We start from the raw sequence: 26,485 nt of genomic DNA on the forward strand, positions 1-26,485 counted from the left end.
TTCAGTGTGCCATGTATGCAGCCCCTCCCACTCACTGTCAGAGCCATTCTGGGCAGGGACAGCAACAGACAAGCATTCACTGAAACAAAGGGCATCTTCTGAGTGTTAATGTCACTGCCCAGAATGGCTCTGATGGCGTGTGGGAAGGGTCGCTTACCCGGCACATTGCAGGACCTGCAGTACTCCAGCAGCAGCAGCACCTGCAGGAGGACCCCCTCTGCTAACTTCAGGGAACAGGCAATTTCATTAGCAAGGGAGATAGTCCTTCAGTAGTCCACCCCAAGGGTAAAACCCCATTTATGGTTCTATAGATAAACTTGAATGGCACCTGGAAATTAAGTGGTAGTCTGTATAACAGATTTAATAGTGGAGTGACCTGGTCAAATTTCCTGGCTCCAGTCAAAGCTTGTGCAGCCATGTTCAGCACTAGTTGAAGATTCTAAGTGGACTTTAAGAGGAGTCCCATATAAAGCACATTCTGATAAAATCTAGTATGTGGACAATCATAGCCAGGTCTGACTCATCCAAGGAAGGTCACAAGTTGGTGCACCAGCAAAAGGTGATCTGGGTCACAGTTGCAACTTGGACATCCAGGAATAATGGAAGTTCCAGGAGCACCCCCAAATTACAAGCCTGGCTCTTCCAAGGGTGTACAACCTCATCCAAGACAGGTTGACAGCTCAAGGAATATAAGGTAGTATATATTGTTCTCTCCCCCTTGCAAGTTGTTATCCTTGCAACTACTCTATGAGGGATGCTTGACTGAGAGATAGGGGCAGTTTCATGGCTGGATGGGGATTTGAATGCAGATTGCTTTGGTCTATGACCAATACTTTAACCACTACATCACATTAGCTTTTTGGCCACAACATCAGCACAATTGGAAATTGCACTCATTCAGTGTAAACAAAGCTACACCCATTCACACTAGGAGTTGTGCAGTGCGATTTTCATCACGTTTATTCAGAAACAATTCCCACTGAATTAAATAGGGCTTATTCCCTTGTAAATGCACATAAGATCACAGCCTTCATTCCTGTGGGATTATTATACAGTGCTAAAAGAATTTTGTGTTGCAAGGGGCAAGGTGCGTATGTGTCTGCTAATGCCCCAAATATACCAAAATAGAATCTCAAAGAGTAGGAAAGCCTAAGGGGAATGAAACGTCTCAGCAGCTCGCAGTCTACATTACGTTGCCAATGTTACACAAACAGCACAGTTCTTCAAACAACACACTGCTGGAGTGTAATGAGTGCTTTCAGATGAGCAGATGCTATGTGCTGTCTCCAAGGAAATAAAAATGGGTCAAAGTAAATAACTGTATCCTAGCTTTGTTTAAAAAAATGTTGCCCACAGAAAGGTGGCCAGATATGAAGAAGGGCCGGCCTTCTGTACCTTTCAGAGCTGTTTCCCCTCTTCTTGCATGATGAGCTGCACCTGCTCAAATCCCTTCTGATGCTGCAAGAATTATGACAAGTACATAAGAACATAAGAGCCCCGCTGGATCATGCCAAAGGCCCATCTAGTCCAGCTTCCTGTATCTCTCACAGTGGCCCACCAGATGCCTCAGGGAGCACACAAGACAATAAGAAACCTGCATCCTGATGCCCTCCCTTGCATCCAGCATTCTGAGGTAGCGTATTTCCAAAATCAGGAGGTTGTATCTACCCATCACAGTTTGCAACCTGTGATGGACATTTCCTCTAGAAATTTGTCCAATCCCCTTTTAAAGGCACCCAGGCCAGATGCCATCACCACATCCTGGGGCAAGGAGTTCCACAGACTGATTACACACTGGATACAGGACCCCTGTTCCAGATCAGACCATTAAGGAGGCCATGCTGCCTGGTGAATGGGACAATGCAGCCTCTGGGTGACCCCCTAGATCACGGTTCTCCAACTATAGTACTTAATGGAGTTTTTCTGAACAGAGTCAGGAAGTGTCCAGAGTGGTCCTCAGTTCCTTTCCATTCATGTCAGTACCTCCAAGCACAGAATCAGAGGTTGGTAGTCCTAAGACTATGATCCTTTGCGTGTTCCCTTGCAACGAAGCCCCATTGAGCTGAGTGGGGCTTACTTCTGAGCAAACATGCCCAGGCTTGGGTTGGCAGGGTAAGCTTAGCTGCACAGGAACAGCACTCTCCTTTACCTTGAATGGTGGTGCAGAAGAGTGAATTTTAGGAGGTGCAGCTTTTCACACCAGCTTCTCTCTGGGGTGCAGCTCTGTGGCCTGGGTGCCCCTGCACTTGCTCACCCTTTCTTTTCCCCGCTGACAGACATCCCACCTCCTCCTCAGGCGGTGCCCACAGGCAGTCCCCCATCCTGGCATTGACCAGACCTGCTCAACCTCAGCAACGCACCTCAGTCGACCAGACCTGCTCTGCCTCAGCAAGGTGACTGTGTCCTGGGTGCCCATGGGAGCTCTGCCAGTCCAATGAACCAGGAGTGAGGGTGGCAGCCGCCCCCCTGCTGGCTCTGGGCAGCCTTCTTTTGCAGGGCCAGCCACTGGCAGCCGCCAGGGCCCACTGCAACTCACCCAGTGTCTCCTGCTCCCCCCCTGCGAGCAGTGTCTCTTTAAAGCCTCCTCCTCATCAGCCCTCCCACCTGCCTGACTCCCCTCAGCCTGACGTCAGGAGTTGCGTGGCCACCACACACCCCAAAGATTTCCAATTCAGCAGGAGCCTGCGAGGGGCGCAGCAGAAGCCGCAGGCCCTGGAGCGAGGACCGGCCTGCCCACAAGGTGGGTGCCCGCCTGGGGATGCTTTGTAGCGCACAGCTGGGGCGGGAGGAGGACTTGGCTGCGGGGCCGGGAAGGTGATGGAGGCGGCTGCGAAGCCCCACGGCTGGGGGGCCGAGGAGAGCTGTGCCCGGGACTGACTTCTTGGGGGGCCCTCCTGTGCGCTGCCGCTGGCTGTGGAGGGGACGCCTTTCCTGCCGAGCTGCGCGCAAGAAGCCCTGCTGGAGCGGTGAGGCAGGGCGGGCGCGGGAGCCGCCTCCGTGGCCGGGGCGAGCTGCCTGCCAGCCCGCAGGGAGGTGGGAGCCGGCTGGGGGGCAGGCAGGGCAGTGGGAAGGCGAGACGCTCGTGGCGCACGGCTTGCATGCGCGGCTTTCCCCGCTCCGGACCGGGCTCCAGCGTCCCTGGTCGCTGCTTCCCCCGCCCCTTTGGGCCCCGCCAGGCTGCCCTTCTCCCCCCTGCGGTGGCTGGTCTCCCGGTGCTCAGAAGGCTGCTCTGCGCAGCCCCCAAGACCCGCCTGTCTTCGGTGTGGCTGCTTGGCCAGCCCAGGCAAGCGAGGGGGAGGGAGTGCAGGCGAACAGGACCCACTGGGGGATTTGGGGTGCCCCAAGCGTCCTTTCTCTTCCTCTTCCTCCTCCTCCTCCTCCAACAGTGATTTTCAACCTCTTCCATGTCGGGGCACACTGGCAAGGCACTCACATGGTCAAGGTACACCAGTAGTTTTTGGACCATTGACAAGGCAGTGCGGAGCTCCCACCCCTCAATGGCCCTGCTAATAAATGACCCTCTCCCAAATTCCTGTGGCGCACCTGAGCACCATTCACAGCACACCAGTGTGCCAGGACCCAGTGGTTGAAAACAACTGTTCTAAAAGTTGCCCATTTTTACTACAATTTCCCTTTTTTTCTAAAGGTGTGTTTAAGGAACGCCCAGATGGTGGAAGTGACAGTGATTTTTTTATTTGGGGGGGGGGGTTGTTTTCCATAGCTTGATCCGGTGCCAAAACATGCCCAAACCACATGTGAGACCCTGAGACCCTGACAGCTCGAGCTTTGATCCTCAGAGCTGGGGGAGGGTTGGCCTTGTGAAAGGGAGATCCAGTCTGAAACTGGAGCAGGAGAATGAGACTCTCTCATCACCATGGTTTATTCATGCGCTCGTAGCTGGCTGTGAATGCATCTGAGCAACCGTCAAGGATCACAGTCTCCTTTTAGTTCCTTGATGGAGAGGTTTTCCTGTTTGTGTGTGAGTGCAAAGATGGCCCTTTTAGATAATGTCCTTAATAAAGTGGTTACAAATGCTAGATGAGCACTTCCCAGCTGCCTCAGAATGGTCTGAGGACAATTATGATTAAGGCTACTTAACCCATTTCTGCCCAGCCCACAGGTGTACACATTTGGTCCCTGTTGCATATATGCATCGTCAGGCAGAAATGGCTTAATCATAGTGTTTCACTAGGACTCAAAGGGTTTCAGTTTTCCTTGTAAGATGTGCAACAGTGCTGTGACTGTTTCCTACCAACTGTGGAGGCTAAAAGTAGCCTGTGGCCACCTAGTCAGTTCACAGTAGAGATAAGATTTTACCTCTGGGGTTTCTGATTCATATCTTGGCCTCTTTGCTGTCTCTTCATCAGCTCAGAGTTGTGGATGATCACCATTGTTGCCCGAGCAATGTTTTCTGTCTAGATAGATCTTGGCAGGGGTGTGTTTCTGGAGATCTGTGCAGCAGGAAGCAGGTTTCATCTTCTATCTGTTTTATGAGACTTCTAGAATTTATTTTTGAAGGTCATGTGTATAGGGGAAGTGTGAGATAGAAAATAAATCTGGAGTAGCTGGTAAAAAAACTTCCACAGAAGTCCTGTCTAGACTGATAACCAGTGACATCTTAACAAATTGTGAATTTCTCTCTTAGCCTATGTGTTATCTTTTATAGAACAAATGCTATCTTGTATAGAACATCAAGAAAAGTTGTGACTACCAAGGGGCTAATGGGTATATGAGAGAGGGGGAGATTCTGGAAAGATTTGCCATAAATAGATTTCCACTTGGGAATGCAATTGAGGGTAATGAGTTTCTCTAATGAAGGAGCAAGTCCTCTTCTAAATTTTCATTTAGGATGGTCACGTACGTGCTTTGAAGGAACAGGTGCATAAATATGTAAAGGTGCCAGTTATGTGTAGATGGGGGCTGCAGTCAAATATTAAATATGTTTTCTGAACAGCTGGGTGCCTGAAATCTTGTCAGACTAAAATTGTCAGACTGAAGCAGTGGGGATTTAAAGATGCTGGGATGGAAGGGAAAGAAGGAATTTGTGGGGCAGCTAAAATCGGATGAAATATGTAGTGACTGAGCTAAAAATGCTTTCTGATGACTTTTCCCTGCCAGCTACAATGTTAGCAGGTTTAGAAGGACATGTCAGTCTTATTATTGGGAGGCTTCTAAGGGGTGAAGCTTTTTCAGCTTATGGCCGGCTCCCAAATGAATAAGTTTGTAGCACTTTGTGGAGCAAGATGAAAGAAGAAATGGCACCATCACCTCTTTCCTTTCCCATCCTGCCCAACATTGTGCACCCCCACTGCCCTGTTGATCATGCTGAATGAGAAACCAGGAGCTCTGAGTGAAAGTGACTGGCACACAGCCTAGTTCTGTGCACACAGTTCCAAATACAATCAATATCTGAAAGGGGATAAGTAGATCATGGACACTGGCCCTCCCTCTGACGTCTACTACACGTTGATCTTGGTTTCTGAATGGAGTCTACATGTGTGCATAAGCTGTCTGTATAAAGGTTCTGTCTGTACATCTGTACTGCACATCTCTGTGCAATGTAGTTTATATGCACACCATGTATATGTGCTTGTTCTCATTCTGGTAAAATGTTTTCAGTACACGGGAGCAAGATGCAGTGCATGGCAACACTGGCATGCCATCTTGCCCCCTTCCCCTTGTGCTCTCTGTATGTGAATTTGTGGTGTGATCGGCACTCTAATAACTAGGCAATGTTTTCCATATGTATCGCCTTCTGCTGAAAGCTTTCTACCACCATTTGCTACCGGAAGTGTTTTAAAAATAGTCTCACTGAGCCCAGAGAGATTTTAGCCTTTGCTTTCCTTTAACCATGCATTCTGCTACACTGTGGTAGCCGATATGTGGTAAAATAAAATTTCCCTTGCCATTTGGCAGGATAATGTGCATATAAAAAGCTGACCTGGAGCTTTCTCCAATTGGCTGTCTGTATAGACTTGTGTAAATCTGTCTCTACCTGGAATATTCCAGAAAGGTCAAATCCTGTTGGTGGTGGTTTGTCTGGTGTGATGGTTCCAGTCCAATGTGTGCCTGCAGCTGCTTAAAATTCTGGAAGGTGCAAGCATGAATCTCACACAGCTTGGCTGGTTTAGTGTAAAACATTTGTAGAAGTGAAGAGTTGAAAGCATGGCTGGCTAGCTTCTTAGTTGGAAAGCACCTTGCATGGCTACAAAGGTTCACTTATGTCTGCCTTAGCATGGACACTTCCTGCTTTGAGAAAGAGGTGTGAGGACCAAACTACAGGTTGAGAGATGCATAATGTGGCCCACTGATTGTTTTCTTAAATCACCTAAATGGGGTAAAATCATGGGGGGGGGGTGAGGGCGCTTTAGCACTGTGAGTCTGGTTGTCCCCACTTGCTCTTTTAATTAGGGAGAAATGTTTCCACTGGTCTTGAATGAAGGCTTCCCCCCAAAAGTAGCACAAAAGGGGGTGCAATTGTGATGGAAGCTAAAGTTTCCTCGCTTCCCCTAGGATTTTGCTCCATTTTGGATAGCCCCCAATGTTATTTAAAAAAAAAAGAAAGATCCATAGGCGCAGTATGCATATCTCATAATGGATCTCAGCCCTTTTCTTCTACTGTAACCTTGAGTACAGGCATCTGAGAGAATTGCATGTTCTTCCCCAGCTCATTCTTGCCTCCATTTTCTTTCCCTTCTTATGTTTTTCTTGTGTCTGTTTAGATTGTAAGCCTCTTGGGGCAGGGTCTTCTCTTTTCATTCTTACATTAGTCCAGTGTGTATTGCCTAGAGTTTCTAGAAAAAACAGGCAACATTTATATGGTGTCATCAGTGTGCATGGTGTTTTACACAGAATAACACTATGCACATTGATGACACTATATAAATATTTCCTGTTTTTCTAGAAACTAGGCAATGCACACTGGACTAGTGTAATCAAGTGAATCATATTATTCTAAAAATAAGGTTAAAGTGGTAGTTACCAAGGAGCCCAAACAACATGTTCAAATGTCTGTTTGGCATTTAAAGGACAGACGAAAGGGAGGTGCAACCACTGAGTAGTAAGGATCAAGCTGCTTTTTGAATTTGCCTGGGGCAGCATGCCTGTCGTCTTATGCAGCCAATAGTGTAAGGAGAGATGGTGAGTTTTTGTTGGCCAAGTTCCAACATTGGAACGGCGCAGGGGTCTTGGGGGGGCATGGGGAGGGCAGGGAGGAGGCGGGAGGGAGGCATTTTTGGGGTGGAGCGAGGGTGGGGAAGTGGGAGGCAGGGCCAGGATTCAGCACTTATGCCAGATCTTAGTACTGTTCCTGGGCGGGCTGGGGCAGCTGTGGCTCTCCCTGGGGTAAGGGAACAAGCCTCCCCTTGCCTTGGGCAGACACACAAGCAGCCCAGAACTTGTGCTGGATACAGCGCAGGCCTACCAGCCTACCTGTTCCAGTGCAAGTTAGTAGTGGGCTGCCTGGATCTCAAGGTGTACTGAATAGAATGGTCACAGCTTTCATCTGTTTTGCCAAATTCCCAGCTTCACCTAGAGAACCTATGCCCACTTTAAGTTAACAGCTCCCCTGTGTTCCCCAACAATGGCCCTAGTTCTGCACTGCAGCACTGCTGGACCCCACCACCAGGGTAGCTCCCCTGTTCAGCTTGCAGAGGTCCCCCTTCCTTCCCGCTCCTGCCAGCAGTTTCTCTAGCCGCCACAGCTACAACTTTGTCCTCTACAGGTCTTGGGAGTGGCAGCTACACACCAATCTCCAGTGTCTAGCAGTCTCTCAGCAATCCTCAGAAGTCCATTTGCCCATCTATTAGTCAGTCAACCAGTCCATTAGTTTCTTAGTCCATTAATCCATCAGTTTAGTTCTCTCCTCCAATCTCCTGCCTTCTGTTCTCTCACTCTCCAAACTCCTTCCTTCTACACCTGCCAAACTCTCTCCTTTTTGATCCCAAGGTACTGCTTTTATCCCTTAATGACCTGGTTACCTCTAGTGGCTGCATCTGTGCAGCATACCCACTGCTAGTTAGAACCCTGGGGTTAACCCTATACTTGCCTGCCAGAGCAAGGGGCCACTGTTGACACCACGTTCTATCTCCTCAAGGACCTTGCACATTTCCATTACACATCTTTTTCTTCCTTTCCTCACAGGTTGCCCCCCTCCGTTCCAAGACTCCCATTTTCAAAGTAAACGTCTAGGTAGGTAAAATCTGAGCTGAGTGAGGGATGACCTTTGGATCCCTTGCAGGTAGCAACTGGATGACTAGCAGCAAAGTATCTGAGGTTGACTTGAGGCTGAAAGGGTTCTTTATGTGAGGCAGTGCAGAAAGTTGTACAGTATAATGTTTTGTCCTTCTAGCTCAGAGGTGCCCAAACCCCGGCCCTGGGGCCACATGTGGCCCTCAAGGCTTCTTAATGCAGCTCTCAGGGAGCCCCCAGTCTCCAATGAACCTCTGGCCCTCCAGAGATTCGTTGGAGCCCATACTGGCCCAACGCAACTGCTCTCAGCGTGAGAGTGACTGTTTGACCTCTCGCATGAGCTGTGGGATGAGGGCTCCCTCCACTGCTTGCTGTTTCACGTCTGTGATGCAGCAAAAGAAAGGCCAGCCTTGCTTTGTGCAAAGGCTTTGTGCAAAGGCTTGCGTTGTGCAATAATATATTCATTTACGTAAACTTATGTAAATTTATTCAAATTTTAAATGTAAATTAATTCTTCCCCCCCCGGCCCCTGACACAGTGTCAGAGAGATGATGTGGCCCTCCAGCCAAAAACTTTGGACACCCCTGTTCTAGCTTATAAAAGTTTGCCTTTGCAAAGATTGTTTTTTCTCACATGACCAATATTACGGTGGCCATGACTCTGGTGACCAGGGCTTGCCTAGTACCTCTCAGTGTCTATGGTGGCCTACCTAATGCTGCCCCCTCCCAACCTGGTGATTTGCTAGCCTTTGTCCATGGGTTGGAAAGGAAGAAGTGTGGAGGAAAGTCAGATACTCTTAACACATTTGTCTCCTTCCCCTTGTGCTCTATCTCCTCTTTTTAATCCAGGGAGTTAAAGTAGTAGATGCAAGTGCCCTCTTCCACTTTTTGCCTGAGGCAGCAATCTCAGTTAGCATCATGGATGGACCTGCCTTTCTGGCAACCTATGAAGTTCAATGCTATGATCTACTCACTCTCTTTCTGCCTGTCAGGGTTTCATTGAGGGATGTGAAACTCCTAAATGATGTAGATGTATACGATAGCTATAGTCTCTCATTTTAACTTAGAATCATCCAAGAAAACTCATTGGCAGTAAGACTGAGACAACGAAAGGGAAATATTTCATGAATGAAATCCATTGCATCAATAGTCTAGGTCCCTACTTTTCATACATAGGGTTGATCTTCCAGTGGTCTTACTGCCACAATAGCTAAAATATGGAGAGAGAAAATCTTTGATATCCACTCCCAAATCAGATGATTTTCAACCTGCACTAGTTCTGAACTTCCAACAGGCATCTGGTTGGCTCCTATTGAAGATGGAGTTCTAGATGGGTTAGGTAGACTTTTGGGCTGATCCTATGGTAGTTTTCATGTACTTTCCACACAGAAAAGGATTACTGGTAGCTGTTACTCTCAAAATGGTTTTGAGTACAAAAGTGAATCATAGCATGGACAGAAAGGCAAATTATACACTTTGGGGACAAGGTTTGCCTCCTCCATCCTTACCTTGCACTGCCCATAGTTGGTACCCTGTAGTTGGGTTTTGAGCTGCTTATTGCATCCCTTATTGATCTTGAGCAGGGGTGTCCAAAGTTTTTGGCAGGAGGGCCACATCGTCTCTCTGACACTGTGTTGGGGGCCGGGGGGGGGAAGAATTAATTTACATTTAAAATTTGAATAAATTTACATAAGTTTACATAAATGAATATATTAAAGATGAACTTATATGAATGAATGAAGGTCTTGCAATAGCTCAAGGCCTATAAAAGGCCTTGCACAAAGCAAGGCTGGCCTTTCCTTTGCTGCCGCTACTGCATCACAGATGTGAAACAGCAAGCAGTGGAGGGAGCCCTCATCCCACAGCTCATGCAAAGAGGTCAAACAGTTGCCCTCACGCTGAGAGCAGTTGTGTTGGGCCAGTGAGGGCCCCAACAAATCTCTGGAGGGCCAGAGGCTCATTGGAGACTGGGGGCTCCCTGAGGGCTGCATTGAGAGGCCTCGAGGGCCGCAAGTGGCCCCAGGGCCGGGGTTTGGGCACCCCTGATCTTGAGGGATGAGTAAAATTGTTGTGCAGCTTTCAGAAGCAGCTGCATCTGCTGATACATCTGAATATGTATCTGATGTAGCCAGGGCTGGCCTTTGGAGCTGTGAGGCCCAATGCAAAACATTTTGGGGGGGGGGGTCACCCACCCTGCGGCCCTCCTACTCACCGGGATAAGTGGCAGCAGTGAGGCATGTGGCAGCAGAATCACCACTAACTGCTTCAGAGGGGCAATTTCAAGCCAATCAGACCCAGGAAAGGCACCCAGTGGCAGTGTGACACATTGGCATGGAAGATTTCATGCTGGAGCATTGGCTACAGTGAGTGGTGCTGGCTGCAGCTGTGTGTGCTCTGCTCACTGCCCCAGCGTGGGGCACCTTCAGGCATGGGGCCCAAACTGGTCAAATTGCCCTCAAGCCAATCCTGGATGTAGCATATCACTTCATATCTGAATTTATACCAAAATTATGGCAATAAAACTTGGTATAGGGGAGGAATACTCTGCAGGGCTGCCTGCAATTGCGATCAGTTAGCAAAACCTTTGGAAGGCAAAGACTGTCACCGATTCTCTCTTCCAAAGGTTGAAGGAGAGATTATCATTGAATAATCTACTGTTAACAGTGAGCCTGTTTTCTTATTGCAAGTATTGAATTACCTGCTAGTAAGGCAAGAACTTGGTGAAATGTATTTCACCTGGCTGGCTACAAGCTTGGGGTTGGCCTTTGCATGAAGCAATGTAAAAGTCATTGGACCCCAAAGTTGTAAGGGTGGCAACCTTCATCTTCAGCCTGACATTTGCAGAGTTGCTCCAGTCCCCTTCTTTGGTGAGGAGTGATTTGGAAAAGGATCATTTGGGAGTGAGTTGGAAGAGGATGCTGGCAGCAGTAGCTCTTTTCTCCTGCCAGTGCTCCTGGAGGAAAACGGGAGAGAAAGTTGCCACAGCTCCAGATTGCCTCTTCCACCCACTTGGTTCCTTATGAAGGCACCAGTTGGGCAGAGAGAGGTGATCTGGAGCCTGCATGCCTGTGCCCCCTTCCCTTAATTCCTCTGCCCTTGGCACATAGCATCTGTCCTCCACACTGTCTTATCTAGCCACATGGAACAGGCAAGTCAATTGGACTATTCATGAGTAAATTTGTGTAATTGCTTCTTTATAGTAAAAGGTCATCAAATTTGGAATATTCATATGTGTATTTTGGAAGAGACTTTGCACTCATTAGGCAAATGCCATCACTGACAGCATTGTTTTCATGTGCATTGCATATGGTGATATAAACATTCCCTTCAAATCAAATGCAACTTCTCAACTAATTTTGTCCTCTTGTAGATCTGGGATGAATACAAGAAGTTGTTCTTTCAGACTGGTTCCTTTATATTGATGTTTCCAGAAGAGAGACGTGTAAACAGCTAAGAAGCAAATAGAGAGTGCAGTTCTTCAATTGTGTAGGGGTCTGTTCTCCGTGAGCAGGTTGTTTGTGTGAAGTACAAGTATGTGTGCAACCCACAAATCCTGCCTTCAGTTATTGCATCATAAACAAGCCTCCTCTTTTTGTGACTCTGCTTCCTCATTCCTCTCCTGTTCTGGGTCTTTGCCAGTATTTGGTGTTGTGCTTGGTGCTGCGTGGCACTGTGCATATGCTGGGGCTCCCTGAGACCACTTTTAGAAGTGTAAAGGGCTCCAGAGACTGAAAAGTTTGAGGACCACTGTGATGGAATCCTAGCACCAATCCATGGTCAAGTAGGTATATTTGTACTCTGCCTTCGCTCCCAGAAGTGCCCAAGGCAACTTCCAACTTTTTAAAAATTAAAACAGTGAGATGACCATTGTAAAACGGTGCAATCCTGAAATGACAATGGGCTGACCCAACAGTGTCGCGAAAGTGCCGTAAAGCAATTTGCACCACTGGGAGAGCAAGGAGGCTGGCCCAAGCCCTGTTGGGCTGGCAGACAGGGAAATCTGAGCTGGCCAAGCCAGGCTTGCATGGGTGTCTGGGGGGTGGGGGTCAGGGAAGAGGCATTTCAGGGCGGGGAGAGGGTGGGCAGGCTTGTGAGTGGGCAGCGGGTGAGTGAAGGGTGGGCCAGGATCTGGCCCTTGTGCCAGATCCTAATCCTGGTTCCAGGCAGCCTGGAGCAGCTCCAGGCTGCTTGGATCTGTGCCACCTCTTGAGTAGCTCTGCTGCTGCAGCTTTACCTGAGGTAAGGGGAAGGAATTTCCTTTGCCTGGGCTGAACTGCATTTGGCCCCAACCCCACATTGGATATGGGCAGGCGTACTGCCTCCCTATGTCAGCATGGGTTAGGATTGGGCTGACAATTGCAGAAACAGCATAAATAAAATTCTTAATTAAAAGTCAGTGGACAAATTCCCCCCCCCCCCCGCCAAATGGCAGACTTAATGCCTAAAGAGAATACATGAGTGTTCCCCATATTGTTAAGGCTGGAAGGGAGCGACTTGCCGAAGGTTGCACAGTGAGCTCCTGATTCCAACTGGGAAATCCTGATTTGAAGCTCAGCCTTAGCCACTTTGCTGTACTATACTAGAAAAGGTGGGAAATCTTGAATGCATGTACATTAAAATGAATGCGCATATTAACTGCCCTTTGGGGGAGGAGCATGACAACTGTGAAGCATCAGAAAAGCAAAATGGATAAAACAATAATAATGGGGATTTGGATGGATGTCAAGGAAGGTATTCAGGATGTTGGATTACTTGAGCATACGCGTGTGAGCCCAAGACACGGGGACAGTAATGAACGTGTGTGTTTTTCAGACTTCCACGAAATTTAACAAAGGTTTGTTATCCCAATAATGTTATGCATATTAAGGCAGCAGGTACACTGTGGCTGGGTTAATGGCCATAGAACGTAGGCTTTAGTGAATATTTTGGAGAGCAATGCACATGCCGCCGCTAGTGTGTTTGTATTCAGCACACTCATGAGTCTATCCCAGTGCTTCCAGTGCTCAGTCTCTTACACAGGAGGCCTGGTTTTTAGCAAATCAGCCAAGACAAGCCTTGGTGAATCAGATATCTTGTTCACTGCCTTGACTCAGTCCTGAATGCTTATCAGGAGCTGGGTGTATCGACAGTGACTGACGTCTGGCATGACGTAAACACCCATCATTCTGGCAAATGAGAAACTATGCAAGTAAAGAGGTGGGGGTTGATACCCCCAAAGCCCACTTCCTTTCTGTCCCTCTCACCCCCTTTAGCTCTGGAAAATGAGCTGTGTTGTTCTTCTGCCTTTCCCCAGAACAGCAGCTGCTTCCCCCTCCCCCTTTTCTATGCCTTGTGTTGCTGTGAGCATAGTAGGAAGTTACAGACACTGTACTGCTGTTTTTCACTGCAGGGTGGACGGAGGGACCACAGGGGAGCAGAAGAAGTGCAGATGATTGGGGCGTGTGTTACTGGCAGTGACATGAGATCACTTGCGAAAAGAATCCTTTTAGCCTAGAAATGACAGTTTGTGGAACAAAAGCAGGAAAAGCAAGTGTTATAATCCCCCACCAAAGATTTAACAAGCTAGATATTCAGAGGATAATACTCAAGTCGAAGACATGAAGCTACCTCTTCATTATCCATACAGCACTGCGTGGATAATTAGCATGGCTGAATAAGCCTGGAGCATCTGTGCTACACCTGCATCTGGGGAGGGCTTCTTTTTAGCAGTGTGGTGGCCAAAACTGACTAACCCATAATGTCCTAGGAGAATTAGAAAACTGAAGCAGGCAGCATTAGGTGATGGACTGAATTGTCTGAACTGAGCTATGGCATTTTGGAAGTGACATTAAAATGGTAACTGGGTTTAGGCTGTTCTTAAGACTAGAATAAGGGAGATATGGTGCATGTGTGAGCATGTGTAGCACACCAGCTCAAGAGGCTTTCTGCTGGACTCTTAGCCCTGATGTTTGGGTTAAGGCAGTCTGTAGAACCTGGGGCGACAAATGGAGAGAAGAGTAAAAACAGTAAACAGGGGTAGTCCAATCAGAATGTTTGGGGGTGATGGCTGACTACCAGAACTAGGAAGCAGAGAATAATGACCTCTTGTTACCTATCCTACCTTTTCACTCTAGGGTCTCTTTGCAATTATTTACCTCTATTTAGTGTAGAAGTGGCTTCTTGAGTTGGAGGAAGTCAAACTAGGGGCTCAATAGGTCAGAGAGGTATGCTTTTGTGAGTCTTGGAGGTCAAAGCTTCTGTTCAGACTCCAGTACCACCATAGCTGAGGGTCCAACAGCCATGCATTTCCACATAGATAATCTCAAACATGGATACTGTATATCTTCTCATTTCATGTTGTCTCTGACAAATTGTATGATTAATGCATGCGGGGAGGCCTGTGCTGCTGCTGCTGTCGTGTATCAAAGTTCCAATTTAAAATTAAAATATAAAGCTGTGTGTGTTCACTCTGCCCAGGGTCACGGAATGAGAAGCTGTTCCTATACCTTGCATTGACAAGAAAAGGAGCATTGAGGATTTATCACTTCAGTCTACCAGGAGAAGCTTTCCCAGACATCTGCTGCTGGGGAACAGGTGACTGATCTGAAGGTTGTTCATATGTTGTTCTTGAGAGCCTTTGGAGATCCTAACTGCAGTTTGCTCTCATGTGTGATTGCTAAATAGGTCAAAGCAAACTGACTGAGAACCAGGTTACTGGATCAAAAATGGGGGGGGGGGGAATAAGGGATGTTTGAAGCTCTGGTGCCTCTTCTCTGTAGCTATAGTGTTTTCTAAAGGAAATTACACTTGGTGGGGTTGTAATATTTTGGAATAATAGGCTAACCTTTTTAAAAAAAAACATCTCTAGTAGTCCTAAAGACAAACAAAATAAGCAACAAATAATTCTTCTTAATTTAGCATAACTTCCATCTTAGGTGATCTGCATATAGCTTAGACCAGGGGTGTCCAAACTTTGTGGCAGGAAGGCCACAAAAAAGAATTAATTTACATTTATAATTAAATGTATGTTATTAAAGGAATAAAAAAGAATTAATTTATATTTCAAATTTACATATATTTACATAAATGAATATTTTAGAGATGGAACTTATGTGAATGAATGAAGGTTCAAGGCCTATAAAAGACCTTACACAAAGCAAGACTGTCCTTTCTTTCTCTGCTTCTGCAGCATCACAGATGTGAAACAGCAAGCTGTGGAGGGAGCTTTCATTCCACAGCTCATGTGAGAGATCAAACAGTCGCCCTCACACAGAGCAGTTGCATCAGGCCAGCGCGGGCTCCAGCAAGGGATCCAGCAAGTCTCTGGAGGGCGAGAGGCTCATTGGAGACTGGAGGCTACCCGTGGGCTGGTTTAGGAGGAGTCAAGTGTCCCCAGGGCCGGGGTTTGGGCACCCCTGGCTTAGACTTCAGTGTAGTGTCTGCTGGGGTATTTTAGTTCTGACTTTAGGTCTCTAACGCTTGTGTGCTTAATACACTTGCCATCACCATTTCATGGTCCATCAGGTTATCCTGGCAGGGTCAGAACAGCCTCTAACTCGTAAGTAGCATAGAGCTACTTGTTGTGCGTGCATGCGCGCGCGCGCGCGTGTGTGTGTGTGGGGGGGGAGTACTCTTCTGGCACTTGAATTCTTATCTCTATCCAAGCAGATGCTTTCTTATAACTTTGTTAAGGAACTATGGACTGAAGTAAGAACAAAGGCAAATCCTTAACAGCCAAATTTTCAATCTTTCAAAGATTTTCAATCTTTTTCATCTCATGGCACCCTAACAAGTCACTAAAATGGTCAGGCACACCACCAGTTTTTTGACAATTGACAAGGCATTGACAGCAAGGGCTCGCAACCCCCAATGGCCCTACTAACAAATGTCCCTCCCCCAAACTCTCACGGCATACCTGCAAGCCCTCTGCGGCACACCAGTGTGCCATGGCACAGTGGTTGCAAAACAACCCCTTTTAGTAGCAAACCTGTCCTAGATTCAGCTGTCAGCCAGAAATTCTAGGCTCTGAACCCTTCCCCTCCAGGATTCTGTAGAGAAAGAGGGAGCTTCCTTCATGATTAGTGGCTCATTTCATCAAAGCCTCCTGTTTTACACTATTCAGTTTTATCCACAGTCTTACTACCTGTTATGACATAGTGCAGAAGCTGTGTAGTGGACAGCAGGTTAGAAGAGAAGGTTAGACAGCAGGTTAGAAGAGGGACCTTTGTCCCTCAGGAGTTGGAGAACTGGTAGCAACATACTGCTGTGACAGTATAGATAATTTTGAAAAGGATAAATGGGTTAAGGAAATGTTCTGTGACCATGAAGACTGGGGGACAGTCTAGGAATGTGAGACAGCCATGGATGGGGCTTTGACCTCTGTAGCTAAATCTGTAGGTATGCGGGAAGGAAAACTTATGTAGGCTGGAGATTGGAAAGTTCCCCTCTAGTCAAATTTATTATTCCTTTTTACTAGAAATATTTAGTAAAGGTAATTTGAGTTGTCCTGAATAGTTCTTGTCAGGGGTCGAGCCCTTGTCCGACCCCTGCCTTACCTGGCTGCAGGCCAGGGGCAGAACTGCCCAGCCATAGAGCCGCTGCCACCTCTCCAGCTGACCAGGAAAGACGAAGGGCAGCTGGGTGGTAGAGAGCATTCCCCCAGGGGTCACCTGACCGGAGCAGGGCCGGGTCACCATTAACCACCAAAGAGGAAGGAAGCAGGCCAGGGTCAGGGCCCCTTTAAGCCTAGAGCGGGAGGAAGGGGAGGAGCCGAGGGTGTGGTTGGGGAGGTTAAAAGCAGGGAGGCCTGTGATGACAGGCAGTGCTGGAGAGGGAAGGCAGGAGGCTGGAGCTCCTGCCTGAAGACCAAGGGCCTCAGGTCCTGCCTCCAGGGAGGAGGACAAGGGTGTCGTGTACCCCCTCCCCTTGGCTTGGTCTGAGGCTTCCCCTACAAGGAACCCCATGGAGGTGGACACCCTACCCAGGGGTCCCATGAGACCATCTAGCCGACCCTCGGCACCCCGCCAGATGATGCCCTGAAACCCCCCCCCTTTTCGGGGCACCTCTCACAGTTCTGTTTGTCTCAGTCAGCCAAGTGAATACACAGGTGGATTTAAACAAATCTCTTTTTAGTACAGAGGTATGAGCAATAGGAGTTGCTTGCCTGTACTCCTTACATTGTAAGAAGCCATTCTTCAGCTCTCTGGTTTTCCCTCCAAATCCTAGACCTTGCTCTCCTTAAACTTGTGTCTAAAAATAAGATGCTGTACCTATAGTCTGCAACTGGTGAACCCAACAGAGCACTATACCTACTTAGCACCCCACTCTCCTATCATATCAATTACTATGAAGATCAATAAATGCCTGGTGTTCATAAGCTGAGCTCTGGCTACTTGGGTGTGCTTTGTTTCTCAAAGAATGAACTTTGCCTCAAGCTGTCTATTCTCAGCCTCTGGAGTGCCTCTGGCTACCTATCAGACAGGTCATCATGGTTGCTGGGTTTCTGGAAGTAACAAAGGTTCAAGCATCCTGTTTGGCAGGGTGATATGTATTGTATTGGCAACCTTCAGTCTCGAAAGACTATGGTATCGCGCTCTGAAAGGTGGTTCTGGAACAGCGTCTAGTGTGGCTGAAAAGGCCGATTCGGGAGTGACAATCCCTTCCACACCGGGAGCAAGTGCAGTCTGTCCCTGGTCTGTCTCCCTGGCTATGGGCCTTCCTTCTTTGCCTCTTAGCCTCAGACTGTTGGCAAAGTGTCTCTTCAAACTGGGAAAGGCCATGCTGCACAGCCTGCCTCCAAGCGGGCCGCTCAGAGTCCAGGGTTTCCTACTTGTTGAGGTCCATCCCTAAGGCCTTCAGCTCCCTCTTGCAGATGTCCTTGTATCGCAGCTGTGGTCTACCTGTAGGGTGCTTTCCTTGCACGAGTTCTCCATAGAGGAGATCCTTTGGGATCTGGCCATCATCCATTCTCACGACATGACCGAGCCAACGCAGGCGTCTCTGTTTCAGCAGTGAATACATGCTAGGGATTCCAGCACGTTAGGGGCAGCTTTGCTTTGTAATAAAGTATTTGGAAAAACCAGACTTTTACTAGTGCATCATCTACTTGCACAGCAATGTTTTTCTTCTACCTTGCCTGATAGTAATAACATTAGCATGTGATTTCAGGTGGCTTGGAATAATTGTGATGGAAATCTCCAAACCATTGTCTTGGTGCTTGCACCAGTCCAAAGCCCACTCTGTTTATAACCTCTAAACAGCTCCTGCTCTTCATAAGTCTCGGTCCTCTGTCTCTGCTTTGCGTCATAGATTGAATTCAAAGGCTGAAAGCTCTACTGCTTACCTCTTCCCATTGATATTGCTTCTCTGTTTCAGAAGATAGCTGCACCATGTCATCTGACCAGACTTCTCAGTCCACTGTGCCTCCTCTTCACTCCCCCAAATCACCTGTGTGGCCCATTTTCCCCTTTAACCGAGAGGGAAGCCGGATCTGTGAGAGGGGTAACCATCTTCTTCGGGACCTACCCAGCCCCCTCCCTACCAAGAGAACCAGAACATACTCTGCGTAAGTAGCCGGGCACGGATAATTAGTCAACGCTTTGGACTTTCCATGTAGTGTTTGGGACCATGCCTTGGATGAAAGGGGCATCACTGTGTGCTAGCTGTGAGCTTCTTCTCGACTGTAAACATAATTGATTCAGGGCCAGTTCCTGTATAACTCTTTCGCTGTTTGATCCTTAATGGAACATGATAAACTTGGGCAGTCTGTGATAACTCCACTTTTCTGACATCCTTGGTTATTTCCCAGATGATTATGTTGGTCCCTCTCATATTTGTAATCGTAGGAGTTGTATCAACAGACTGAACCTGAATTGCATGAATAATTCTGAAATGATGTGGAGTATCTAAAATAGTGAGACAATATAGGCACATAAGTTGAATTTGAGAACTAGAAAAACAAAATATAATACCGTGTTAGTTTAATATTAAGCCTGTTCAACTAAAACATTGACTTTCAAAGTAGGAAACCTGCATCTCAAGATGGTGGCTTCATATGTTCCTCACTTTACTAAACAACCAGCAACAGGGAAAGCATGAAGAACCCTATTTATCTTGCCTAGCATTGATGTGTGTGTTGGGTAGTTCTGAAGCAAATCCTCCTAACTTCCAACTACTTGCAAACGTTATTCTCCCAATCATGAGTTCAGCTGTGTTGTGAAGAAAAAGGTGTAGGCATTGGGCTTTGCAGATTTGTTCTTAACCCTGTGGATTAGAGGCTTAAAATATTGAGAAGTAAAAGTTTTGAGATTTTGCTGATTTTGTACAGAATGTTCTCACTGCTGCAGTGTTTGGGGGAGCTGAAGCTGTGCTTTGGCAACTAGCAGCGGAACCTCTTCTGAGTAGAAATGTAAGTAGAATTTGAGTGATTCTCATTCTAGTTTGTCCTCATTCTTCCTAGGACGGCTCGTGCATCTGCTGGCCCTGTCTACAAGGGTGTATGCAAGCAGTTCTCACGTTCCCAGGGCCACGGTTTCATCACTCCGGAGACTGGCACAGAGGACATATTTGTGCATGTATCTGAGTGAGTTTTATGGGAAGTAGGGTTGCAGAGCTGTTTGGACTTGTGGTATAACTGCATAATCTAGATCTAGGCTTTTCTCTACTCGTTTTCCACCACCTTCATTGGCAGTATTATTGTAACATAGAACATGCAGTTGTCAAAAAACTTTTGACAACATAATGATATGCTAGAATAAAGGTGCACAAGGATAGAATAAAGGTGCAGAATTGAACTGAATGAGTTTAATACTCAGTGTTGCCTCTAGGCTTGTACTATTTCAGCTTGGTGGTCTTGCCCGATGGGCTATTATGAAATCATCCCATGGGGTGCTGTGATTACATTGGCTTACAATATACAACAGTAAAGGTAGTAACCCATTTCTGGGATGGAATTTTAAAAAGGGACATTTTATCTTCTTGAAAGCTATGCAAACTGTAGTGCACCATGTATTTGGATATGTTATTTGAGAGCAGGAGATCTTAACAAAAAAGAAAGCTGTTTACGTAAATAGCAGGATTTTTTTCAGTTCAGACATCAGGAAAAGCTTTCTAATCATAGGAGCAATGAAACCAGTTGCTTAGTGGGTAATGAAACTGCCTTCATTCTGTATAATTTCAAATGCTTTAGATATAGGGTATTTTTCCCCTCCACAGAAGCAGAAGTTGAGAGCTAGGAACTTTATTTTCTTCTCTAAGGATCCACTTTGAGTGCCCACTAAGGGAGAAAAGTGAAATATAAATTAAATACTGCTTTACACTCCAGATTATAAATTGAATGAATATCCCAGCAGAGCAGAAATAGAAGCACAGACTGAAGAAAAAACATATAAAGTTTTATTTTGTGTCTGCTTCTTATTCTGTAGATGAAATTCAGAACTGTCAGTCTTCTAGTGAAATCAATAGCAAAATGTTAGCATTAACCCATTTCTGCCCAGCCCACGAGTGTACACATTTGATCCCTTGTTTCTAGTCTTTTTAGTTTTTAGCCTTTATTTGATTTTTAGTTTTAATCCTTAGTTTTTTAGCTTCAAGTGTGGTTTTGGTTTTTAGTTTTTTCAGACTTTTCAGTCTTTAGCACTTAGTTTTTAGTATTAGTTTTCAGTTTTAGCTTTTTAGGTTGAGTTTTAGTTGCTAATTTTTAGTTTTCTGTTTTTAATTTAGTTTTAGTGTGGTGATACTTAGCCCCCCCCCCTTTTCAGGATTGGTTTGGGTTCATTATGTAAAAAACTAGACCACAACACCCAGCCCGAAAAAACTGTTTCTAGTTCATTTGATCCCTGTTGCATATATGCAATACTGGGCAGAAATGGCTTAAGCTGTTCTTAAGTGTGCTCCATCGTGCACTATTCTGCTGGAGAGTTCTATAGATTTTATCCTGATAAGTTCTTAAAATATTTCTTTTGAGGAACTAGGATACTCTCTTTACATATGAACCTCTGTGTCTCATGACTCCATCTCAGTAAAATTCAGAATTCTGAAACTTCCTTTTTTTTCTTTTCAGCATTGAGGGAGAATATGTCCCAGTCGAAGGAGATGAGGTCACATACAAAATCTGTCCCATCCCGCCAAAGAACCAGAAATTCCAGGCTGTGGAGGTGGTGCTCACCCATTTAGCTCCACACACAAAGCATGAAACATGGTCTGGCCAAATCATTGGCTCCTAAACTGCTTTTTGAGCCTGTGGGCCAGCTCCACCAGGAAGTGGAGTTGGGATGGTGTGGGGGGTGGTGAAACTGCTGGAACAATGGAAGAGAGGCCAGGCTGGCAATCTTTGTTTGCAGTGTGACTTGTTTGCATTTATATCTTGTCTTTTCCAAGATTTATCTTTTTGTTTTATAATTGTGCTTTTTTCAAGATGGCAAGCAGGAAGTGGAACAGTGTTGCTGGGTGGATTTCTTCGTATGTGTCATGAGCTCTTAACTGTAGCTGAGTGGGCAAAGAGCTCCTATTTTGTATATATGTGTGTCCATCCAGAAAGACTGGTATCTATAATGTGGCTACTCTGAATATGTTAACAAAAGATCTGTCTTGTCTGGTCCCTTTAACAATTCTTCCATCATCTTCAGCAGGAGCTGGGTCTAGACAGCCTTCCCAGGGGAATTTGCATTAAATGAAGTGCTATGGGATGACTCATTTTCTGGGGACCTTTCTACATGGCCTTGAAAGTGTTGAGGCTGTAGTGTGTCTTCCAGAGCCTCTCAACTACTGCCATTTACAGAGATACTTGAAGGTGTTTTGTGTTTATCCCACCATTCTCATCCTGTGCAAGAGAGGGATCAAATGACATCTCCTGCTTGCTCCTATTCATTGGCTGCCTTTTTCTGGAAACTTGCCCATTTTGGTCCAAGACCATGGCTTCACTACCACAATAAGGTGAGCTTTGGTCAGGCTTGTTCATCTAGTGATAGATGTCACTTTTTTTCACCTGTATCACAGGCACAGTAGATATAGCTGAAGCAGCCTGCATAACGTAAGAAGGCTTGTGAGGGGAAAAAATTGTGTGATCACTCTATTTCTCCTCTCTTCCAATGACTTGCATCTTTTGGACATGGTAGATAAATGTAGTCTGGGGGAATTACAATTCATAGAGGATAGTGGCTCTATATTAATCTGGTATTGATGTGATCAATGAAGAAAATGATGCTGTCATTGGAAGCAGTCTTGGAATTACAAGATCAGCTGGTGCTTTCATTCCCAGAGGCATGATTTGGGTTACTTTGCACCAGAAGTGTTTGATTCTTTTAACAAATGTGGCGACTGGATATGTAATCTTCCAGAAAATTGTGTGTAGGCATTCTTGTGAATATATCTGTACTAGCCTGCAATTCTCTGTTGTCATTGATAGTTTAAAAAATGCAAATCCTTCTGAATGCTAGCGTGATTCATTTCAATTTCTATAGAAATCATTCCTTTTGACATGATTGCTGAACTGTCCAACAGACCTCTTTCTGTGGCCATTTGTCAGAATGGGAAAAGGGGTTCATAATGGAGAATATTCCTCTGAAAAGAACACTAGAACAGATCTTCCTGGAGAAAGGGGATCAGTCACTTTTGGAGATAACTTTGTGAAAACTGGATAACAGAGTAATCCTAGGCATGTATAGTCCCACACTGTTCAATGGAGATTACTCCCAGGTAAGTGTGCATAGGATTGCAGTCTGTGTTTTCCAGTTTTACAGAATATAGTCTTACTAAGGTTAAACCATTTCTACCCAACGCTGCATATACACGACAGGGACAAAATGTGTACACCTTTGGGCTGGGCAAAATTGGGTTAAAATAGTGTCCTCTTGCTTTCTTTACACAAGCAAGTTTGCAAGTAACTCATTTGTGGTTTTAAGGATAATTTTTTCTAGCTCTACTAACACTAGACCCTGTTATCTCCTGTACAGAACAATGGTTTGTTCCATACGGTTCCAGTTGTGGCAATGTTGTACTCCCAGTCTAGTCTGACTGTACAAATTTCTGATAGCGGCAGTGCTATGATGGGAATGTGCTGCACTTACAGGACACAGTTCTGTTCTTTCCATTCCTTTTTAAAATAAATTACCCAGAGTCACACCAGTCGCAACTTCAGTGAAATGTGAGAAGGCAAAGCACATCCGTTAATTTCAAATAGACCAGAGTCACACCAGTCACAACTTCAGTGAAATGTGAGAAGGCAAAGCACATCTGTTAATTTCAAATCAGTGCACAGTGCACAGGAGAAATTTGAGTCTTGTCTGTTTAATAACACATGTATTATCCTGTTGCCTTTTTCCAATATCAAGACACAAGTGTTGCCCATGGATGCATTTGTATCTCCTAAAACTAATGCAAAAAACAACACCCCTTTGTGTCAAGGCATCATTGCTAGAAGAAGAATCTACTGTAGTAATATTTGACATTGGAATGAAACCCCTGGGATGCATCTATTCTGCTCTTAGGCAATGTATGTTGTTCTTGGAGATGTAGCAGAACAAAATGCTGCTCTCCAGAGATGTCAGCTTCAGTATTCCCTGCATGCGTTGTATTTCTGGATGTTGCAGACCATGTGCTTCCTCAGGTTGGATGTTTGGACCAGTTCTTCCACTTCTCCTGTTAGCTAACACACACTTTTTGAGTCTGAGGCCTCTCAGCAGACCTCTGAGTCTGCTTACATACTGAATAAGGGTGACACCTCAGATGGAGGAATTGTGTATCAGTGGCAAGCTATCTGGAGCATAGATATAATAGAGAATGGGGTCCAGTGACATTTGTATTGGTAGCTTCCTTCAGTAGTTGTGTTTTGTTCCTGTTTAGCCTTCCACAAACATTTGCTTCTCTCCCAAGGATATACAGGGTCATGTCTAAAGCACAAATCTAAATTCTATTATCCTTCTAGGTGTTCCGAGTAGAGGGATTTCCCAGAGGAGTGTGGTGCATGTTGTGAGTTTGTGTGGTTTCAAGTAGTAGCTAGCCACAGTATAAACTTCAGTGGGAGGCAACAAATCTAAAGTTGCTTAGGCAGTGCTGTATCTCAAGTTTGCTTGACCTCAAGGAGAAGCTATGTGCACACCTAAACTTGGACTGTTGTATGAGCAGTAAGCACCATTTTAGGAGCTAACTGGGTTATTTAAAAGGAAATTGCCTGCCCTCCCTGAGTGTATGTAACAGGCTGAGAACTTGGTGGTTCCCCTCCTCCTATTTAGAGGAAGGTTGATGGATAGGATCTATAATATACTGGAATCGTGACATTGGTGTCCAAAGTTGGGGTGTATCTCCTCTGAGCTTCTCTGAGATGGTGTGTAGATGTACAGTATACCTAATAGACATGTGAACTGTGGAAGTTGAATCACTGAGGCTTCAGCCTACACTAAATCTCTTACCCCCTGCAATTAGATGAGAGGAGGTCACTAAGGAGTCAGTGTAGGCTGCAGGGCTCACTAAATCATGGCTTGCGGGCTGGATCCATCGTTAGAAAAAAACAGTCCCTGTTGTGAGCTGCACTTACCGCTCCACCATGCCGTTTCTTATTGTACCATCTAATCTCTGCAGCAAGTCACACTGGGCAGCTGCTTTCGCTGCCCATTGTCCCAGCAGCCTCTGTGCCCAGATTTCTGAACAGACATGGCTGCCCAGAGCGACTTGCTGCAGAAATTGGATGGCATGATAAGACATGGCACAGTGGAACGGTAAGCACAACTCACAATGGGGGATGGGTTTTTTGTTGCTCAGTGGTCCCACAGTTTGGAGACCACTGGAACAGATGCATGATAGTAGCCTAATGTTGCCATCACACAGATTTCCTGAGGATGCTTTCTATGCTTTCATTTTAACACTACAATTCTGAAACTGGGACCATGGGAAATTTAAGTGTAGAGGTGCTCCAAGAGAGCAGTGTCCATCTATATTTTAATCCTGGAGGACTGAATTTAGCCCTGCCAAGACAGTGAGACTCTTCCAGTAAGTGGGCTTTGGTTTTGAAATGAGATGGGAACTGGTCCTCAAAAGGAGCCCATAGTTTGGTGAACCAGCCTAGATTTAGGAATAATCTTCATGTTTACAATTTTGTAAATGAGTGTGTGTGACAAGCTATATACTGCAGGTAAATAATGTGTTTTTGAGTGGTCTCCTCTTGCATTCCTTAATAATAGAAAGGAAGGACACATCATGAAGACAGTTACCAAGACCTTTCCTTGATATACTAGTTCTCACATACATGGAGCTTGTGTGGAAGAACATTTAAAAATGTAAATCTCCACTGCTCTGTCCAAAGTCCAGAAATGCACTGCCATGTGAATCTCCTAACACGAATGAGAGGTTTCAAATTTAGCTCTCCAGTAGGGCTGCCAGCTACATTGTAAAGAGAAAATGGAAGTCAGCTTTGATTCTGAGACTTGTCCCTCCCATGAGCAAATTTGGTTGTTGGAACATTCCATCCACTTTGGGATTAAGAGACCAACATTCACAGCCTTGGAATTAAATTAACGGCTGAGGAAGAACCTCTATGGGTAACAAGTAAAACAGTGGTGAATTTGGCATGTTTGGTTTTAAAGTGGCTGAAACTGGCAGATGAGCTCTGGACGTGTATAGATGCAGGGGAAAGAAAATTATTTTTGGACCTTGAAGGGTAGCAACAACTGCTTCCTAGTCCAAATGGAAGAACAAAGTATGGGTTTGGAGGAAGCCGCTTCCTGCTCCCTGTGATGCATTAGGCCTCTGTGTGTGACCTGCTTCCTGTGACAGCCAGAGGGACTTTCTGCTGCTGCTGTGTTCATGTGAAACACCAGCAGCTCCCAGCCTCTGTCCCTTTCCTTGAAGGTGCAATACCAGTGGGAGTCCCACAAAATTGTAACTTCTCTCTGGGAACACTTTACTTCTTTCTGAAATAACCTTGTTACCTATGGTGTCTGTGTTTTTACAACTTTTAGTGTGGTCCTTGCCTGTCTGACCCATGTTGACCTTTGTAGCACTGGCAATAAACCATTAAAGTGACTTTCCCATGAGTCTTGCCTGCTTGTCTTTTTCCTCCTGCAGGGGGGTTCTTGCATGAGATGGCACCACACTGACATCACAACACTAAAGGAAGTGTCCAGACAGCTCTGACATGGGGAGTTGGATGCACCAGTTCTTATTTCTGACCCAAACATGGAGGTGGACAAATTGGCAGGGTTGTTTTTGTTTATTTTTGGGGGGGTCAAGTCCAAGGCCTTGCACTCTTCGGAAGTAATAAGCTTGCTGCCTAGCATTTGAATTGATCTAACTAGTCCAGTGTGGCTTGTTTTAATGAGTAATGG

At 45.9% G+C, this 26,485-nt stretch overlaps 1 protein-coding gene across 4 annotated transcripts; it reads left to right on the top strand.

Annotated features, from left to right (window-relative positions):
* The first annotated feature begins 2,665 nt into the window (after positions 1-2,665).
* Positions 2,666-26,166, top strand: CSDC2 (cold shock domain containing C2). 4 transcript variants are annotated; one of them, XM_066634355.1, is made up of 5 exons: positions 2,666-2,740; positions 14,646-14,762; positions 18,543-18,732; positions 19,627-19,749; positions 21,229-26,166. In XM_066634355.1, the coding sequence occupies exons 3-5, from the start codon at positions 18,557-18,559 to the stop codon at positions 21,389-21,391; spliced, it is 462 nt and encodes a 153-aa protein (XP_066490452.1). In that variant the 5' UTR covers positions 2,666-2,740; positions 14,646-14,762; positions 18,543-18,556; the 3' UTR covers positions 21,392-26,166. The 4 variants fall into 4 exon arrangements, with proteins under 4 accessions (XP_066490452.1, XP_066490449.1, XP_066490451.1 ...); XM_066634352.1 differs by lacking the exon at positions 14,646-14,762 and having other exon boundaries at positions 2,701-2,740; positions 18,546-18,732; XM_066634354.1 differs by lacking the exon at positions 14,646-14,762 and having other exon boundaries at positions 2,723-2,740.
* The last annotated feature ends 319 nt before the right edge of the window (positions 26,167-26,485 follow it).

Source organism: Tiliqua scincoides, chromosome 7, assembly GCF_035046505.1.
Source record: "Tiliqua scincoides isolate rTilSci1 chromosome 7, rTilSci1.hap2, whole genome shotgun sequence".
NCBI classification, from domain to species: Eukaryota; Metazoa; Chordata; class Lepidosauria; order Squamata; family Scincidae; genus Tiliqua; species Tiliqua scincoides.

Bases quoted from the DNA above. Each gene is read 5' to 3' on its own strand.
- CSDC2 (XM_066634355.1), top strand. From the start codon at position 18,557: ATGTCATCTGACCAGACTTCTCAGTCCACTGTGCCTCCTCTTCACTCC. The intron at 18,733-19,626 runs GTAAGTAGCCGG...CATTCTTCCTAG, and splicing joins AGAACCAGAACATACTCTGC to GACGGCTCGTGCATCTGCTG. The intron at 19,750-21,228 runs GTGAGTTTTATG...TTTTCTTTTCAG, and splicing joins ATATTTGTGCATGTATCTGA to CATTGAGGGAGAATATGTCC.